Consider the following 21,094-nt stretch of genomic DNA (forward strand, 5'->3'; position numbering starts at 1 on the left):
AAAGGAAAAAGGCAAATAATCCTGTCTGGTAATGCCGTAGTGAAGAACAAACCTCTGCCTGTCTTTGCTATAGAGATCGGAGTGTCATATGGCATTATACAGCCCACAAGGAAAGCCGTTGGGGGGGTGGGGGTGGGGGAGATGAAGGTGGGCAGTGGAGAGCCTGGAGACTGCTGCCACTTTCTGTAATTGCTTTAGTAGCTCAGCTTCAACTGTTTGTTGTCCATGTCATCTCTGCAATTACCATATGGTAAATATGACTTGAGTCTCTAACAAATAACAGAGCTAATATTAAGAAGGACTCTGTGAACAGCTAGTGCATAAATGAACAAAGAGCAATAAACAGCCCGGACTTATGAAGAATGAATTAATCATGGTAGATGTGAGGGTTTATTTTTTAAAAGCAGTTGCAGAATTAGCAGCTTTTACCGAAGGATTAAGATATCTAAATTGTCAATGAGAGGTATGTGTCAATAAGAGATGCGTCAGTAAAGGGTGAGGTTGCTGTGTGAAATCTTATTTGATAACTGTATTCAAATAGATAAATTTACAGGTTTTGGCACCTTCCAAGTGAAGTGGGAGGTATTTTGAGGATAACCCGTAGCTTGGTGCATTTTTCATGCCTCCCGCTGTGCTCAGATCTGCAGAAGCAGCGAGCGTGTTACAGTGTATTTCCCTCCTCTCAGCTGGAGACCCTGACTTTTTGGTTGAAACTCTGGAAATATCTGCTTTCGTTCCACACATGCCAGTCAGCACAGTGCTCCTCTCGCAAGCCCCACCACGCTGGGGACACAGCAAACAGGCAGAGAGACCTTTGAAAGGGAGCAACACAGTGAGTTCCTGTATATCAATCTCGATTTGATCTTTGTAACAGTCCATGAAAACCTGCTGTACAGCAGAGCTGAGGGGCGAGACTTCACTGCCCAGGCTTGGCTTTCCTGCTCCAACAAGAGCAGATCTGCTGCTAGTTTCAGTGGGAGCAGGCACTGAGGTATGGCTCTCCCAGATACCCGGCTGCTTCTGAACGCCTCGAAGATGGAGAACCAAGAGGAGATGAAGATAAATGATTAAAGGGCAGCTTGGGCTAATTTATAAAGATTAAAATAAATTTGTGTGCTTTGGCCAAAGAATAACTGTGGAGGAGAGCAGCTATTTACAAGTATCTGAAGCATGTAAATCTCAGGCAGGGAGGAGAATGGTTGAGAGTGCTCCAAGGACAGGATAATGAGAACTAGCAGCATAAATTTTCTTAATTTCATCCTAAATATAAAGAAGACAGCTAAAACCTCTGAGATAAATTACATCATGGCAGAGTCTCTATGGGAAGTGGTGGAAATGCCGTCACTTGGGTAATTTAAAACTGGGCTGGACAAAGTACTAGGAAATAATGTTCACAAGGGGAAAGATGCAGTGGCAGCCCCCGAGGCATGGGCCAGACAACTCTTCTGGCTCTGGTCTAACTAATTCTGAAATTAGTGAAACCTGTGCTAATTGGGCTAAGCAAGAGCCTTTCCTATCTACCCCATTTCTGTGCCTGTCACACAGAGGAGTGTAGAAGTCTTCAGTCTAACATAACAAATAACAATTGCTTGTTCTTTGCTGCAGTGGTAAAGATGATTTCTGAAGTGTAGCCTTCTCCTCTTCCTCTCCTCTCCCTGTTTTATGCCCAGTCTCCCACTGCTCTGTTTGTGCTGCTTCTGCCTCCATTCACTTTTTAAATATTTTCTTTCTCACTGAGCCAGGAATGAACCCTTCTGAATAGACTTGTGGAGGGCAAACAATTCTGTTGTGTGTGATGTGGTATTTTTGGTAAAAACATATTTTTTGCTGTATTTGGACAAAAAAAAATCTGAAATTTTATTTTTATATTTCCTTGGAGAAGTTAAGAAATAAACAGGCCTGTTCTGGAGGATTGGGGCAGTGGGTGCCCCAGCCGCCAGGGTTAGCACCCAGCGTGACTGGCTGGTGGCTGTCCCAGGAGCTCAGGAGCCAGCTAGGGGAGGGCTCCCTGCCTGGCTACTTGTTGCATCAAATCCAGCACATCATCACATGATCTGTTTGGTTTGCCTCGAATGAGTGTTTGCTGTCACAAAACTTGTATTCTTCTTAACTAGTTCTGGATCTGAAGAGGGTGAGATACGACTACACCACCTTTTCCCCTCTTATTTACCACTTAGCCCGCCTCTGTGTACAAATAACTACTGGCTCTGCAGCACAAATGCACTGTTGACAACAAATCCTAGGGTCTTTAATTGTAGCTGTTGCAGATCTGTCACTGGAGTGTTAAAGAAACGTCACAAGTTGCCGCTGTCATCTTTCCTCTAAGATGCTGTGAGTCACTAGGTGATAAGTTGCGCTCTGATGGTGGCACCTGAACCAGCAGTATAATATGTCCATGAAGCAGGAGCAGTAAATAACACACCCTGTGTGCTGCCACAGGCAGTACATAAAATGTCTTTTACTGACAAGTTTTCCTCACACTGCTGGAATAATTTTTTTTCCCTTCACCCCCACTCCCCAAGTCGTCTTTGCTGCTCTTTATAAACAAGCAAGACAGAGAGAGATGAAAACCAGCGCCTTGAAGGCTGCAGCAGAGGAGTCAGTGCCTCTTGCAACCCCATGTGTTGTTGGCTCCAGGTTTTCTCCATCAGCTGCAGTCCATGGAAGAGGCAGGGAGGCCACCGCGTGGGTGACCTAGTAACTTCACTTCTTTATTTCCCTCAGTCTCCTAAAACTCAAAGGAAGGACTTTCAACCTCTTCACTGGGCCTTTCACATCATAGGCATAAAATCAAGGGCCTGAAGGATGTGCTTGAAAGTACCTGCCCTCTCAGTCTGGGGCTGTTCAGACTGTGAAGAATGATGTGTTCAGATGTGCACTGGTATCAAGCACCAAAAGGCTTTAATTGTGTTTAGAAATACCTCTAAATGCAACAAAAAGGCTGATGTTTGAAGATCTGTCTCTAAACGTGCAATGGGAGCTTCCCAGCAACTTGCAAAAGGTCACAACAGTGACTTTTTGCCAGATATATATGTGCGGTTATCACCAAAGCACTACAGTGAGCTCCTCGTGCAGTTTGTGTGCAGCGTGAGTTTCTTCTGGCTTCCCATGCACTAACACTGGACGTGGTTGTCACAAGCAGGCCTGGACTCCATACCTGCACTTTTTTTACTTTTTTACTGTGAGCGTGACTGAACACTGGCACAGGTTGCCCAGAGAGGTTGTAGAGGCTCCATCCTTCATCCTTGAGTATCTTCCAGATACTCAAAAGCCAACTGGATGTGGTCCTGGGCAACTGGCTAGGTGGTCCTGCTTGAGCAGGGGGTTGGGCTAGATGGCCTCCAGAGGTCCCTGCTATCTCCTGTGTGAGCTGGCCACTTGAAAGTCCCGGAAAAACAACAGTGAGATCATGTAATATTCATGAAAAGAAAAAACCTCATCTGTATCAGAGCATATAATACTGCTTTTTAAGCAGGAGGATGGCCACTACTAATCTATATGTCAGCCTAAATACCAGGTTTTGTTTTCTGAATGTAAAAAAGGCTACAGTTCTGGGGGAAAAAAAGGAAAAGGGTAACGCTTGCTGTCCCTTAGCCTGAGGAATATCAAACATACAGATGTGTATGGGGAATGGAAGAGCAGGCTCACCACAGCTCCCAAGGAGGCTGCACTAGCCTGCACCAGGGGCTCTCAGAGCCCCACGTTGGGCACCAGAAAGGACTGTTGTGGTTTAACCAGGCAGGTGGCCAAACACCACACAGCTGCTTGTTCTCTCCTCTCTGCCCCGGTGGGATGGGAGAGACAATTGGGAAAAAAAGTAAAATTCATGGGTTGAGATAAAGGCAGTTTAATAGGACAGAAAAGGAAGGGATAATAATAATGATAAAGGCTCTCAGATGGCACTCAGAGCTTTGCTGTGGCTGTCCACCAACAGGTTTCCTTCTGTGTCTGCCACCTCCTTCTTTACATGTCTGTGCATAGAGCATAAACCGCAGCTCCTACATCCATATATATTTGTCTATTCTGTACAGATATTTTTCAGCTGGGGTGAAAGTGAGAAAATAAAATGCCCGGCCAGTCAAGTGCAGCCAGTCTGGTATTGGAAGGGGAATTTTAGGTACAGGCATCTTTATGGGTTAGCTATTTATGGCACTGCTTCTCCAGGAGCATCATAGATACTAAAATACAGAAAAAACATCGTGGACCAATTCCCTGGGGCAAGTTGAGTGTTTGGAGGTTGCTCCAAGCCATAGGCAGACTTGTGCTCCATTTGGGTCAGCCCCTGGGATCACCAGATGTAACTGGATCCCATCACTGCATCATTTCTATAAGGAATGAATAGACTTGAGTCGTTATGTCAATTAACACCCATTTACCACACTAGAATGGTAGGAATTGCTCAAATTAGTAGAGACACCAGCTTGTAAATATTAAAAGACTTGCTACCAGAGCTGGGGTTTTTTATGGTAGCTTTTTGCATGATCTTGAGAGAAAAAAAAGGCTGCTTTTGACACATACCAAGGGGGTTATTCTGTAAGCAGCTAATTCTGGGTTTTGGCATGTTTACTGTGAAGTGCAAAGCAACAAACATCTCTAGCTTCCTGCCATAACTTTTCCATAGAGCCAAGCTGTGAAGATCTGTCATGGCCTAAGCATGAGTTGTGGTGCTTTTTTCCTCATAAAACTCAACTGGTGTGGTAGTAGGGAGTTAAATTACCTATTGCTGTGCAATAACCCGTGTAAAGTCAGCTTGGGGTCCTTGGTTGTGCTCATATCAGATGGGCATGTGCCATCAGAGTGTAAGGTCTGGTCTGTGTTTGGAAATTTGCATTTGTCTGGCAAAATGAATCTAATAACACTGCTCTGGTCTTTGGCTTGCAGGTAAATCTTGCCTTGCACTCTGGGTACTACTCTTGCAATGGTGAGCAAAGGGGTCAATAGTGTTTGAATGGAGACAATTGAAAAATACGCTTTGTATTAAATATTTTGTTGTGCTTTTATTTTGGGGGAGGGAAGAGTGTGAATTAGGTATAATACCTCTTCTGTTAAAACTCAGTTATTTGTGTTCTTTGGCAGAAAGGCTATAATTTCAATTTTTGCTGATGGTTATAAAAAAAATGTGTGCTCAATCAAAAAGCTTTTTTATGTGCTTTGAGCTGAGGAATGTGAGGCCCTGTTATTAAGCTGAACCTTATTTCTGTCTCCTCCAGCTTCGAAGTGGGGCTATAGGATGACACTAATAGCAGCGCTGTATCCGCTCTGTTCTGGGACAGATGCTTGTCAAGGAGACAAAACCCTTGATCTTGAGATATCTCTGTCTGGCCCTCGTGCAGTGCCCATGCCTGAATGCGGCTCACCACGCACTCAGATCTAATCAACAGCCTTTCCTGGCTAGTGTAGGGTCAGGGTCGTGAGAGGATATATGGCCACAGATGTACTCGTGTGTCTGATTTATTTGACGTCTGGGAGGGAGAGGGGAAGGAAAGGGAGGTGCCAGACAACCTAATGTTATTTGCAGGTCAAATCCAAAGTTTTTTATGATGATTTAAGGGGAATTTTGCCTAAATAACAAATTAATAGGGACTTAGAGGTTTGCCTTTGGTTTTGTATTTACTGAGCAGTGATCTTGGGAACTGGAGGTTACGTGTTAGCAGCCATCACTGTGTTATGTTGCCTCTTGATTTGATTTCTTGTTGTGAATGCTTCCTTGTGAAAATATCCTTGCCTTTAGAGTCATGTGAGCAGCTGTATACAAAAAGCTAAATTATAAGGGATTAGTATAGCCTTCACAGCTTTCTATCTCACTATAGGTCCACAGCAGACAAACCATCAGTCTTCTGAAACTCAGCTATTATAAAAGATGTAAGGAGCTGGATAGTTGTCTGAAAGTCATTTTCAGTTGCAGGCTTAATTGTGACAAGTGTGGCCAATGCTACCTTCTGGACTGTCTCCAGAAGCATTTCAAGAACTGATCTTTTTATTTATGGGTTCTATTTATGGATTTATGGATCACATGGCCATTGTCAACTCTTGCAGAAGGAGTTCCCCCTGCTGAAATAACTATTATGCACCTTCCCAGATCCTTGCTATTGAATGCTAGCTCATTCTGGTGCAGTGATGCTTACAGCATTTTGTCTCTCTTTTTCATTGATTGAATGCTTTGAACTTATCCTAACAGATATCTGGTCCCCCCACTACCAATGCCCTTATTTACATGTATCCAATGTGATAGCAATAGCAGGGCAGAGAGCTGTGGGAGAAAATGATGTCTGATAGCAAAGAGGTAGTGGAAATTATGGTCCTCATGGTATGAAGCTGAAGATCACCCAATGCTAACTGACTTTCCACTGTTGCTGCAGCCTCCTGTTGCTTGCATCCTGCAGGGCCAGGGCAGTGACGCTGCTGGAATGACACCTGTCTGCACCAGATGTGGATGTGTTTTGTTGCACTGGCGTTGGAGGAGTGACACGGTGATGCCTCCTGGGTGACTAGCAGTGACTTAGGACTGTGCTACAAGCCCGCCTGGAGGCTTGGTCCTCAGAGCAGGACTCGCACTGAAGGGTGGCTCTTGTCACACTTAGCCCTGCTGAGATCAATGCTGCTACTTAGAGGAGAGGTAGGGGGATGTGTCTACTCCACTCTGGGCAGGCCAGAGCTATGTAGATCCCCTCCAGTGATTTCTGGACTGAGTTTAGTAGATATATGTGAGGGAAAACTTGTGCCTTAGATAAGCATCCTTGCTGACCTAGAGCTACAGAGTCAGTTTTAACTCTTCTGTCCTCTGTCATCTGAATGTTAAAACTGTTACCCTAATGTTTTATTAGCAGCAGTTTTAAAATTTAGTAGTTTTATTCTATGTTGTAAAGCACTTTGCAGTAGTTCCCAAGGAGGGGAATGACAGTAAGAATGCTTCACTGTGGTTTTCAGATTGGTTAGGTTAATGCTTTTCATGTTAATGAACACATATTAAGAGCTTATTAGACAATGTATCTGTGGGCAAAGTTCCTGTTGATCCCACTGGGGAGTTTCATCTGTGTCAAAGAATTGCAGGATCAGGTCATTATTGTATCATATTAGAAAATGACTGTGACCTCCACTTAACGTTAAAATGTTTGTCAAAGCAAGTGGAAGCCAGTGAAGAAAAGTATTCACAAATTCTGAGATTTTAGTCTACAACCCATAGCCTGAATTTGGAGGTCCTAACACCTAAACAGAGGCTACCCTGGTAGAGGTTGTTTTTGAAATAATATATGATTAGTTTGAGGAGTAATAGTAAAATCACCCTCTGCTTAAAATCAAATTAAAAATTTGAGAAGGACTGGCAAGGTCCTGGAGTGTGTTGAGGAATGGTTAGCAATAGAAACCATCATGGCATTACAGAAGGTAGACAGATAATGTTAATTACAGAAGGTGGTTGTCCCACAGAGAGGGAGGTTGGTGGTAGCAGTGATTTATTTCAGAGGGCAATTTAGTCATTGTACTATTCCTAGACAAGGCTCTGAATTTAAGTGATACTTAGACTCTTAAGTAATTTTTGAAACCAAATTTAGGTGCTTGAGTCATATAGATGTTTTTGAAATTACTCCTGTCTTTCTGTCAGCCGTTTCTACATGGCTGATCTTGGAAGACACAGCACATACTGGCTGCTGTACAGTTAAGTAGGAGGTGAGAGCTGGAAGTGTCAAGAGGTTGGTGGATACCTGCCAGCAATTGCAGTATGGAAAAGGATGATCTGATGTGCCCAGGGTGTTTTTGGAGCTGCTGTGCTTGTGCAGTTGGGCCCTGTGTGCACCTTGAGTCAGAGGGACCTGCAGCGTGTCATCTTTATTGTGCATGTGCACACCTCCACCTTGCAGCCCAGAGATGTTGGGCTTGCTGCTCATAGTCACTCTGCGCATGTTCACTGGCCCTTTCTCAGGGATTTCCCAACATCCTGCAGAAATCTGGTAAAATACCATGCAGAGCGAGAGGAAAGGTGAAATGGGAGTGTCAAACCGAACCCAAGTTATATGTGCTGGGTAGCTCAGTCCTCCCTGTCGCCCTGAACTATGCAGGCAGAGACTTCAAGGCTGGGTCTAGGGCTGGGGCTGGCTAACAGCCCTCATTGAGGCTGAGGTGCCTCTGATCCCCAACGACTCGGTCAGACACCAGAACTAGGGTAGGCAGGCAGAGAAGTAGGCATTGGAGAGAGAAGGTAAGTAGGCTAATGTGGCAGGATCTCGATCTTCTGAATTAGTCCAGGTAGCATGAAGAATTGTATTGTTTTTTTCATATCAACAGTGTCAGATATGGATTTGTGATCCTGATACTGCATAATCAATTATCTTCCCTCTGCTGTGCTTTGTCAGGAGCGGTTTTGTTCATTTGCAGTCCTTGTTCACGCTTTCCTTCCTGTTTTGCTTGTCTTTATAGATTTTTATCTGAAAGTTGAAAACATTTTTGTTGATATCAGGAAGATTGCACCCGCTTTTAGAAAGAAGCGAGCGACACAACATGATGATAAAATAGCCATTCGAGATGCATTTGTTAATGCTGATAGCATTAAAATGTTGCCTGGAATATTTACAGTACAGGGGACAGGGGAGGGACTTCCTCAAGTGTTCAGGGGCCACTCAATCTTTTTGAACTGCTGCCATCTGAAGGTTAGGCATCTGCGCTAAACTGGCTGACTGGGCACCCTCTCGAGACCATGGAGAGAGATGGGAAGGGACGAAATTCCTTCTGGAGATGTGTGTCTTAAATACATCTTTTGGATCAGAACAGGGTGGGACAGGAAGGATCATCCCCTGGAAGTGACTGTCTCTCCTCTGACTACAAAGAGAGCCCAAGTGAGTTCATTTGATTTACAGCCCAAGTTACAGTAGGGGAAATGAATCCCAGCCCTACTGATCTGGCAGTACAAACCTCAGTGAAAGTTAGTAGGAGTTAAGGCTCTTGAACCTTCCAAGTGCTGTAGATAATGTCGCTATTAAGTTTGATGTTTCCTGTGAGATACTTGGCTGTGTCTGTACTCACAAACATGATTTGTCAGCTAAGCCTGAGACCAAATTCTTTCAGAGGCCTGTTATAAAGGAAGGAGAATAGTGAGATCCATGACAATGTAAAAGGTTCAGAGTCCAATTTTAAGTGGTGCAAGCCCTACAGCAATGTAGTCCATAACTAACAGAAGGCATTATTGGGCAGTGATATGCCCAATCTACATGATACATCGATCAGCTCTTTTCTTTTGCATGGTATTTTAGGTTAGAGGTTACTTTCATTTTAGAGGGTATTTGAAAATATATCAATTTCTTAGGGATGCAGTGTTGGTGGGTACATGCATTTTACTCTATATTCTGGGTTCATGAGCACAGCTTTTTCTAACTGTGGTGGTTTTGTAGGTTTCTTTGACCATTTAAAAGCAGGATTGTTGATGTAAAATGTGATTGTCCAGATCACAATGGAAAGGCTAGTGAAAAATGGCCTTTGGTGCTTTGCCAAGCACAGGAGTCTCTGCCCTATTTCTGGGCTGACATCTTTACCTCCTAACGTGGAGGCCCTGTGCTCCAGAAGCTTAGGGGAGCCCTAGGAAGCTCCTGGAGACTCTGCAACCTATTAAGAGGGGCTGGCTGTGGGGATAGTTTGACCACTAAGGTACTCCATAATTCATAACTGAATTATGTCCTACAAATGGACTTCATTTGGAGATTGCTCACTGGCCTTAAACGGTGCTTCTTGTGTTGCTAGTGATTCCTTGACTTGTCTTATCCCCTGGGTGATGAGACAGGGGAGCCTTTAGATTTGCTTTCTTGTGCTAAGTTGAAGTGCTATGTGCTGGGGAACACCATGGCATCATTAGGTGAGTGGCAGCTGAGCACTCAGTACTCCTATTGCATGTGTTGTAGGTCAAGAGTGAGCTATTATATATATACACTTTTCCTCTGAGTTACTTTTCTAGCAATTGATCTTCATCTGCTGGGCATGTAAATGCTGCAGTTTGTTAGAGTCCCTGCTAAATACCTTCTTCAAAGTGACAGAGAGACAACCCATGCATCTCTACCAGTACTCTACAGTGGTGAGATACTGAAGTGCATTTGGGTAAATGTTGCATCTTCCTTTTCTCTCATGCTTCCCTCCCCCCTCTCTGTTTTGTTTGTTTCAGGTTCTCGGCCTTTTTGGATCTACACAGTGGAAGTTGCATCTTGTGTATGGCGTGGTTAAGCTTACAGCCTGTCACCTCGGCCTTCCTCCATTTTGGGCTGGTTACTTTTGTGCTGTTTTTGCATGGTTTGCAGGTGGATGCTGGCCTGACGGGAGACTCAACCAGTTCAGTACAAAACAGCTCGTGTTCAGGATCTTTTGACTGCAAGGAAGGTGTTATCCTGCCAATATGGTACCCAGAAAACCCATCCCTTGGGGACAAAATTGCCCGTGTTATCGTGTACTTTGTAGCACTGATCTACATGTTCCTTGGAGTCTCCATCATTGCAGATCGTTTCATGGCATCTATAGAGGTCATTACATCACAAGAGAAAGAAATCACAATTAAGAAACCCAATGGAGAGACCACAACGACCACCATTCGGATTTGGAATGAAACTGTTTCCAACTTGACCCTCATGGCTCTGGGCTCTTCTGCTCCTGAGATCCTTCTGTCTCTGATAGAAGTGTGTGGACATGGATTCATAGCTGGAGACCTGGGGCCGTCTACAATTGTTGGCAGCGCTGCATTCAATATGTTTATCATCATTGCCATCTGTGTCTATGTGATCCCTGATGGGGAAACCAGAAAGATAAAACACCTGAGGGTTTTCTTTGTCACAGCTGCGTGGAGCATCTTTGCTTACATCTGGTTGTACATGATCCTTGCTGTCTTCTCTCCAGGTGTGGTTCAGGTCTGGGAAGGTCTGCTCACACTTTTCTTCTTTCCACTTTGCGTCCTTCTGGCTTGGATAGCAGATAGACGTCTGCTTTTCTATAAGTATATGCACAAAAAGTACCGTACTGACAAGCACAGGGGCATTATCATAGAATCAGAAGGTGATCACCCAAAGGGAATTGAGATGGATGGCAAGATGATGAACTCCCACTTTCTAGATGGAAATTTAGTGACTGTGGAGGGGAAGGAGGTGGATGAATCTCGCAAAGAGATGATCCGGATCCTTAAGGACCTGAAGCAAAAGCACCCAGAAAAGGACTTGGACCAGCTGGTAGAGATGGCTAACTACTATGCCTTGTCTCATCAGCAAAAGAGCAGAGCCTTTTATCGCATTCAAGCTACCAGAATGATGACGGGAGCTGGCAATATTCTGAAGAAGCATGCAGCTGAGCAAGCCAAGAAGAGCACCAGCTTGCATGAGGTGCGGCCAGATGAACCTGAGGAATTCATCTCCAAAATTTATTTTGACCCGTGCTCCTACCAGTGTCTTGAGAACTGTGGTGCCGTTCTCCTGACGGTGGTGCGGAAAGGAGGGGATGTGTCCAAGACAATCTATGTAGACTATAAAACAGAGGATGGCTCTGCCAATGCTGGTGCTGACTATGAGTTCACAGAGGGGACTGTTGTCTTGAAATCAGGGGAGACCCAGAAGGAGTTCTCAGTGGGAATTATTGATGATGACATCTTTGAGGAAGACGAGCATTTCTTTGTGCGGCTCAGTAACATCCGTGTGGTGGAGAGCGAGGAACCTCCAGAGCTCAGTAACTCCCCATACCCAAAGGCCATCTTGGCTTCTCCTTGTGTGGCCACAGTGACTATACTGGATGATGACCATGCTGGCATCTTCACATTTGAGTGTGATGTTATACATGTCAGTGAAAGCATTGGTGTGATGGAAGTCAAAGTCCTAAGGACATCAGGTGCTCGGGGTACAGTCATAGTGCCATTTAGGACAGTAGAAGGAACAGCAAAAGGAGGTGGAGAAGACTTTGAAGATACTTACGGGGAGCTGGAGTTCAAGAATGATGAAACCGTGTAAGTACCCTATTTGTTTCTGTTCCTGGGTCTAGTTTTGGTGTTTAACCCCACATTTTGCATCCATTACAGGTGAATGCTGACAAGGGACAGGCTCCTTTCTTCAGCTTTCCATCAGTTTCCCTACTTACCTCTTTCAGGCAAGAACCGACAGCAGGATTTAAGAGCTGAAAGCTCTTGTCCCTTCCCTCTTGGGAATGACAAAGTGAAGCTTATAAATACTGGGGGGAAGGGGGATAGGAGGAAAATATATAATTCTCTGAGGTCCTGTACTAAAGCTAAGGGTTAACAGAGAGTTAAGGTAGAGACAGAAGAAAAAGGACGAGCTTTTACCTGGCTGGGCAAATATGGGAAAGCCTCTTTTTGAACACCAGACTGAGCACACAGGAGTTTATTGCAATCCCTAGATGAAAAGTTTACAACAGTTATTCCCAGGCAAGCAAGAGCTGCTCAGTAGACATGGGGCTTTATTTTCACAGGAGCAACATATCATACCTGTGTCCCTAGGCTGCCTGTGCAACTTGCAGGTCCGTGTGGCAGCTAATTCACAGCATAGGCACAGCTGCAAGCTGTTCTGCTAGACTTGTGAAATCCTTCCAGCCTTTATGTCCCTATGGTCTACCCATATTCCACGCATCACCTTCTCTATGATCTCCGTTTGTCTGTTCTTTTACTACCTGTGGTTCTTCCCCTTGTTAAATGCCATGGCAATTGGCAATGATGGTCTAAAGCAGTGCAGCTCACAGCCTGTCCATGTGGCTCCATGACCCAGTGTTTTCATACAGAATAAAGAAGGGAAGCAGAATAGTCTGCACCAGTCCTGTTAATTCAGCTCTTTTATTGCGGACAAAGTAGCTGATAGGAAGCTAGGAAGTAATAAAGACCAGAAAGGCGATAATGTCTAATTGCTCTAAGTACCTGCTGTTAACATTAGTGAGGAATGAGAAAAATCCCTTAGCTGAGTAGAGAGAGGGAGAGGGGTGTGAGCCTGGTGCTAAAACTCCCTAGTGTTAAGTGCCTAGGTTCCTCTTGTTAACACCTAATCACTTGAGCCATCAAAGGAAGAATTGTGCAGACTTGCAACTGCCATCAGAGAAAGGAAATCTTTGTGCCAAGCCTCTCAACACAGTACCAGAGAGGATGTTAATATATTAAATGCTACGGAGTAGGGATGCCCTAATTCAATAGCACCTTCTGCCTTAGCCCACTAAACCATTTAATCCAGATAATATCCACAGTCCTGATGCTTGATTATAAGTACATGTTCTTCCTATTAAAGGAAGAGAAGCCCCTCGTTGGCTGGCTTCAGCCACTATCAGAGATGGAAGAGGATCAATTGTCCTCATCTGGCCTTTCCAGGGAGATGGGCCATACAGGTTAGTTTCCTTAATTGAGCCACAAGCTGATTTGTCCTAGTGAAAGCGAAGAAGAGTGTCAGATGCATGGTTATAGTCTCCTGTGAGTAGACTACCTAAAATATAATGGGTACTACCTTGTTTCATCCAGGTTTTGAAGAAGACCCATGAGTGAAAGGCCAGCAGGTTTGGGGTACTAGAGAATAAGCCCATGAGACATCTTACTCCAAACCATACCCTGTCTCTTTTATCTTCCAGCTGATGGAAGACTTCTTTTTGTCTTTGGAAAGTGTGACAGAAGGTCAGAGCATACCCACACAGTTGCTTCACTTGGGTTAAAACAAATCACATTCAGCAGGACAATGTGCATCCTTGTGGGACATACTCTAATGAAAATGAAAGCAGTCCAGAAAACAACAAATATGTGTAGGTTACTTAATGCTGTGGTTTGTGACCCAGAGAAGATGCCATGGAGCACAGATGAGATGTTTGCAGGGTACTTAAAACTGTGCCCACATCTAATACATTAATGTGACTTGCACTTCTGCATCAGAAAACCGCTGGGAATAAAGCCTGCTAGCTACAGTGGCATGGAGACTATGTGGCTAGCAGAGATGAATTTCTTTTGAAGATAGAATTAGTGTAGCTGGCTCAACGTAGCACTTAAATTAATAAGCCTAACAAGGAAGGAGATCATGCCAACCAGCAGGCTGCCTTTATTCACTCTCAGGTTTCATTTTAAATCTCCAGGTCTTCTGGGAAGTTTTGGGCTGGAAACATGTGAAGGTAGTTTTCAGTAATCAGCCCTTGGCCTTTAAATTCAGTGAACACAGGCTAGTTGCTGTGCTTTACCAGCTCTTCTCTAAGGTGCAGGTGGAAGTAGCGTAGAAAACTGGAAGTAGTAATGGGTGAGTTTAATCTCTTCTACCTATTTTGCTTTCCAAATTTGATGCAGAAAAATAATTTTGAGCAAATATTTAGGCTCCAAACAAACTTGAGGTGACTCAGGTCTGAATTGGGAGTTCAGACCCATAATGCTACTATTCCAACACTGTCTAGTTTTGGTCAGCCCAGTTTGGGAAGATGGGTGGAATAGGGTGTTTGGGACAGTTTTGCTGACCCAGAGGACAGTGTATGAGTTGACTGGTCATGGTATCACTTTGTACGAGGCTGTATGAAGACACTGGGTCACCAGATAGCCAGAGAGTTGCCTGGCTGAGTGTTTGAGGCTCTGTCTCTTAAATGCCTTGCCACCAAGGGGGATCCACCATGAGGTACTGACATCCCCTGTGCACTGAGGGGAGGACCAAAGGTCTGCAAAGCCTGCTGCAGAACGGAGGGAAAAGCAGGAAGACTAAGATGGTCAGTAGACAATGCTAAGGACAGGGGGGTCAGAAAGCAGTGGGAAGTTATGTGCTTCCCCACTTCAGCCTACTGATTGGGCCCTTGCTTAGGAAAGGTGAAACTTGGGTTCTAGTTTCCATGCTGGTGTAGCTGCTGCTCATGGATGAAGTCCTGCCTACCTCACTGTTTTAACCTTGTCATTCTCCTCATGGAGTCTCTTTGAAAACATTTTTGACTCACAGAGGAAGGAAATGAATTAACAGCATCTTGCAAACGCTAAGACAGTGCCAAGCTTTGCTGTGGCTGTGCATGTATGCTAAAGATCTGCAGAACTGCAGCCACAAAGAAGCACCAATCGGTGTAAACTGGAGGAGAGTAAAAGCTCAGGTTCATGCTCTCAGCTTGTTCTCTAACACATGAGTAAAAAAGCTTCAGCTTGCGTCTGCAGCGGCAGGCAATCCGTAAGTAGTTTGTACATCTGCCTCCTTAAGTGTAGCAATGGCTAGATTAATCTGAGGGGCACTGGATTACACAGCATCCTTGAGATTAAACTATAGGAGAGGTGTTGCCATCTACCAAATCCCTAGGGCTAAGGATAAGCACTTGCCCTGAAAACTAAACGGAGAAGTCATCTTCACTTAAATATAACAAGATGGAATAAACTATTTCAGGGTTGGTTTTAAGAGGCTTTCCCTAAAATATGTGGGACTAAAAAAAGCTGAGTTGATGCAAATGTTACAGAATGAGAGGGAAAGGGATCCTGCCACCGGGTCTTGCTTATTGCCTCTGTGATTCTTTCTAGACTAACATGGTCAAAGTTTCCTTACTCACTTCTGGGTGGGAGCACAAGAGAAAGCAGGCTGAGATGAAGAGGCTTGAAACAATGCTGCTATTACTGAAATATGGTCTCATGCAGTGTGTGTGTGTATGGATGTGTATGGGTGTTGGATAGCTATAAATCAAGCCATATAATCTTCAATGCTGTCATCTGTTGAGAAGGGAATTGATCAGGTCTCAAATATTAGATTATGCTGCCTCTCTTTCAATACATTTGTTATTTCTGAACTCCTGCTCCAGTGAGGGTTGGATATGACCTCAGCAGCTGAAGCAGAATCCTAGCTCTCTTGTTGACTAAAAGGAAACTCTCAAAAATCAAGTCCAAAACTTAGATTTTTTTTTTTTGCAAGATGATGGAATGCTTTTCTATTAAATGATATGGAAATAAATGTTAGGTTCTTGGAGGTATGAAAGTGTAGAAGAATGATTGACCCAGCTGCTTTATCATGTCCATGCAATAAAGAAATCATTAAGAGCCAGCAGCAAAAAATGAATTGGGTTTTAAGGAATTTTCTTTTTGCATAATATAAGGAACTCCCAGGAAGTCATTAAATTTAATTTAAATTTTCTCTGTTTAAATTGCTTAAAACTGTTTAAATTCATATGGAAATTTGTCTAGGTCTTGCTTTGGAAAGTTTGGGAAGATACACAAGTTGCCGGTAACTAACTGATATGCCAGCTAGAAGATAAAGTGACAAGTTCTGCTGTGGCCATATCACTTGCAGCAGCTATACTGAGTTAAGGTTTAGGCCAAGAGATCTACTTTTTTACTTGCGTTTGTTGCTGATTGCTCAGTTACTTGCAGGAGCTGAAGTCTACTAGAAGAGTAGCCATCTGCCCTGAGTCCATAGTTCTCGGAGTATGGCCTGTGGCTCAGGAAGGAACAGGGTGTTGAGAGATGCTGTGGTGAATTTGCAGGCCAGGTAAATGGCCTGCAAAGTCAGCATGGCCGAACTTTGGTAACATGGAAACCTACAGTCGCTTTTCTATGTGTGTGTTAGGCAGACCTCTCAGTAACAGAAGTGCTGCCTCCTCCATTTGTAGAGACTGCTGGAGACAAATATTAAGCCTGCCTCGATAAGCAGTGAGATTTTTTTTTTTATTTTCACCTTTAGGGGAGGACTTTGTGTGCAAGTTGCACGTTGTCTCTTTTTGTCTGCTTCTCCCCAGAGAAGCCCCCAGGCTGCTGTGTGCATGGCTGTGACTGTTCCACAGAGTCACCATGAGCCTTGGGCTGTCTCAGTGTGGGCTTAACTAGTGGGGCTGGTCATCCAAAGTGCTGCTGTGACACCGAGCAGTGGAAAACTACATGCATTTCTTTTTGTTGGGGGCTTTGGGCATTTTCGGCCAGGGGGTGCTCATGGAGTATGCGTGTATGTATGCATGTGAAGGCCAGATCTGTGCCAGAGGTGGTCCTGTCTGGGTCAAGCTCAGGTTGGTGCTGGTTAACAACTGCCTCAGGCAGCCACCATGTGCTACTGCTACCGCCCTCTCTCCTGTGTGTTGTGCCACCCTTATTTGGTGGGAAGGTCAGTATTCCTTCCTCCTCCTTTTCCTCTCCTGTCCACCCACACTTGGACACCTCGGTGGGCCCTAACCCCTTGCTTATGGTCCTGCCATGGTGGCTGTTAGCCTTCCCCAGTAGATCTGGTGAAGGTGATAGTGGAGAAGGTGAATGGTGGTTTTCTGGTTGAAGGATGTCATACTGAGGCTTGGTGTAATTAATTGCCCTTCCCTTTTGCCATTCAGCGCTTGAGGAAACTGTCAACTTAATTTTTTAATTTGGTCACCTACGCAGTCATGGCTGTGGCATTTTGAGGGGAATGCTCTTAATGATATTTAGCTATTTTGCATGGTGTTTCTTCAGTAGTTCTCATAGCGCTTTGCAAAGGAGATGGAAGGACATTATTCCCACTTTGCAGATGGGGGGAAAAATTACAGAGAAAGTGAATTCTCTTCCCTCTGGATTACCCAGCAGATCAGAGGCAAAGACAGGAATAAAATTGATCTCCCTGAATGGCTGGCCTGTGCTCTATCCAGAAGAATGTCTGTGTACATCAAGCTTGTAATTTTCTTTTACTCAGGACCACAGTGAATTTATGCAGATTCACTGACCTCTCCCCAGCTATTGCAAATCACATTGGTACAGGTATAGGCAGCAGCTGCAATTTCACTATTCCCCCAAGCTGTCAACAGTAACTGTGGTTTGGGATGCTCACTTTCCTAAATTAAATTTTGGTCACATGACATGGAGGTGTGCTGCATCTGCAGACCTTGGTGATGACTCCAATTAATGACCGAGGTCATAACAAAATTAATCTGGTAATCTAGTCTGAACTGTTGTTCAACAGCTGTCATACACCATGCACTGATCCTAAGGCTCTGGACTCTGAGGAGAACAACCCTCAAAACTTAAGAGTAATCAGTGGGACTCCAGGCAATGAGAATTTGCTGTGTGAGGCTGACGGTTTTATTCTCTCAGGACATGCTTCCTTCCCGTTAGAGCCTTCTTGAAATTGAGCTGGAGATTGAATCCTCTAAACTCTTCTCCAGTTTGTTTCCATCAGTGGGTAAGATCCTTCTGGCTTTCTCTTCCTACACCTTCACATAAATTAGAAGTTCTTGATACCTATTTTAATTTTGATTAAGGGAAAACAGCAGCTGTCCTCCAGTTAAAAAAAAAAAACCCCACCTTTCCCCCACTATGTTGCCGGTGGTGAAAGGCTTCTTGCTGTGTATTTGCTTCTTGCTGTGAAATTCTCATGTCGGTGTTCTTAACAGTACCAGTTTCTAATTTAACTGAAGTCCTTTACACATACACGCATGCTCTGAGTTTCTGCTGTAGTCCCACTGTGAGGTCTCGGCGGTGTGACCTGCAGGGAATTAGCGTGAGGTGTCAGGGGACTGTTCCTGGAGTGTATGTTAAATCAGCCTGCAGAAATGTGAGACGATGGTACCATCCTGGGAAGAAGAGAAGCCCTGAGTTGACCTTTACCTTCCCAGATAGTCTTGTTGGCAGGTGTTGGGGGGACATATTTGCCATCTGTCCATAAAGAAGGACAAAGGACATCCTGTCTAGAATGTGACTTCTTGCCCATCAGAGGAGGCATATTCTATGAGTTTGGGACAGCATTAAACAGGGAAGACCTGGGATCCCAGACCAAAAGAGAGGCATGTGGTAGAGATCGTCTCTTCAGAGCTGATGTGTGCTCTGATATAGCAGCAGAAAAGCCCCTGGGAAGCTCATGGGTTCCTGAAGTAGCAGACCCTTGGAAAGAATGTTCTGGGAGGTATCAGAGAGGGCAGTGATATTCCTACTTTAGAGCAAACACAGGGAAATTAACTCTGCCAAATGACACAACCAAGTTTTGCATTTAAAAACAAACAGACCAGAACTGATCCACGATAAAACAAGTCTACTGTAGCTTGGGTGAGCTCCTCTTTTACTCATACTGACTTGTGCATTACTGTGTGGAGTATTTTTGCAAATAAGTGCCTTAGACATCATGCCCTTTACACACAGGTTTGCAGAGGCACAGGTCATATTTGTTTCCCATCTATAAGAAGGAGGAGAAGGCACAGTTTGAATGATACAGCTTCAGGGGATAAAAAGAGATGCAGGTGACAAGGCTTGATAGACCATATATTGCTCCAAGTACATGCTGGGGTTTTTTTAACCCATGATGGGAAAGTTACTTACAGCATCATTGTAACGTGTCTGTGCCTTCTAACAGATCAGAGTACCAGCAAAGTTTCAGAGTTAAACATGGGCTTATCCTTTTCTAAAAGAGATGAGGAGAACAGCAGAGTCTAAGGTATCCCTAGCTAGAGGTCCTCCAGCACATTTTTGTTGTGGCTAAATAGAAGCAGCTGATGCTGGTGGAAGGTGGCAGCTGTTTCAAATAAGAGATGATTTACCTGTTGCTAGTAGTGTGGCTTGTTTCTTATTTACCTCATATCAGGATAAAGGGTGATAAGAGAGTTTGCTATGCTAGCTGATAGAAGCACTGGGGACCAAGTTCATCCTCTGTTTAGCTTCAGTGAAAACAGCAGATTTAAAGCTGGGAGGAATGTGGACTGGTACATATTTACAGCTGTCTTAGCAGATGGGCTGTTGACAGATGAGGCCCCTCAACTCTTTGCCTGGGTGCCAGCATGTTCTGCTGCAAGCATTTCAGCTGAAGCCAGTCCTGGTGTTGAGCAGGCCCTGGCTGCTTGGCTGGCCGGGCCCTTTGGGTGGGCTCTGCTGGAAGGGCAGTGAGGTGAAAGTCTGAATATCAGATAGGACCAGTTCTTCCTGCCAGCGTCTGCAGGACCTGTCCTTAGGAGGCCAACAGAGATGTCTGCTGATCTGCCTCAAAGTCTGAACAGCCTCATGTGGAATGTGGTGCAGCCCCAGAGCTGGACAGCAGCACCTGGAAACCCTCTTCTGGACATCAAATCCCTGACAGCCTCCACTATGTCCTGCTGCTCTCCTTCCAGGTGCTGGCATGCAGCCCTTCTGGGTATTAAAAAGAGACCAGGACTTGATGCTCTACCCCATGTGAGCAAAAGCCATGGCTCTGATCTCCTGGTTCTGCTGTTAGGTGGTGGTGATCTCCTTCAATGTTTTTAGTTGCTGGGGAGGAAAGAGGCTTTTTCTCTCTCTCCTCCATTCATCCCTCCAAACAGTTTTTGGGAGTGGTTGCTCCTGCCTGTCCTGCTGCTGTTGTGCTGAGTGTGTTGTAGATGGTTTATCCGCTACTGGGCCTCTTTAGTGCTCCATGTAAAAGTATGTTGTTAATGTGAAATGTGTCCTTTTGTGCCTCTGTTTCTTTCCAGGAGATAAGCAAGCCAAACAGGTCCTACCCTCATAAAAATCACCATCTGAGCACCGTGATGCTCTGCTTTTATCCTTTAGAGAAAAAAGCATGATAAAGCTATCAATGTTTAATGTAGCAATTCTGCTCTGCTTATCTCTGCTTTACCTGTCTTCCCTCATGGGTTGGTCTCTCCTTTACCTCATCTGCTTGAGAGTTTTGCAGTAATACTGCTATTTCCACCTCCCTTAGAAAGACAACTGGACCATGATTCTGCTTAGGAAGGATGAGCCAGGACCAGCGTTTTGACTGTGCAAGGCTAAGCACTGACTGCTGTTTTCTAAGACATCAGAGATGCTTCTTTATTTTGGGGTGGACTGTGGTTAGCTTTGAAAGCTCACGCTAGTTGTCTCCTCTTGTAGTAGGTTGGGGAGAGGGAACATGTGAATTGGCAGTTTTTACCAGATGTGTCCTGTTAGATGACACCACTGGGGGTGGGCAGAGCTGTGAATAATGCAAAAGCACAGTGAACGACTATGTATGAGCAATAACTGCTTGCCTAGCAGTCGGGGCTTCTAGGGTTTCATCAGCTGTATCCTGCAGAGCAATACCTGAAAGCTGTAGCAGGGTGGAGCATATCAGATGCCTGGCTACTGCTGGTGTGTGAGGCGGTAGCACTGTGGAAGTGTGAGGAGCTGTGTGTGCTTTATCTCAGCAGCAACCGTGGTGCCTGTCCTATTGGAAAGTCTTAATCTTCTATAATTAGCAAGTTCTTGGCATAACTGTCTTTCTTGCTCTTTTTGTGG

The 21,094-nt window shown here is 44.6% G+C and overlaps 1 protein-coding gene across 3 annotated transcripts in view; it reads left to right on the top strand.

Moving 5' to 3' along the window:
• SLC8A3 (solute carrier family 8 member A3) overlaps positions 1-21,094 on the top strand; it is a 149,348-nt gene that overhangs the window by 44,299 nt on the left and 83,955 nt on the right. For all 3 annotated transcript variants that reach the window (XM_074867988.1, XM_074867989.1, XM_074867990.1), the window contains exon 2: positions 10,142-11,953. In XM_074867988.1, coding sequence (XP_074724089.1) covers positions 10,142-11,953 — 1,812 coding nt within the window. The remainder of the gene's footprint in view (positions 1-10,141; positions 11,954-21,094) is intronic.

The sequence above is a fragment of the Strix uralensis genome, chromosome 4 (assembly GCF_047716275.1).
Source record: "Strix uralensis isolate ZFMK-TIS-50842 chromosome 4, bStrUra1, whole genome shotgun sequence".
NCBI classification, from domain to species: Eukaryota; Metazoa; Chordata; class Aves; order Strigiformes; family Strigidae; genus Strix; species Strix uralensis.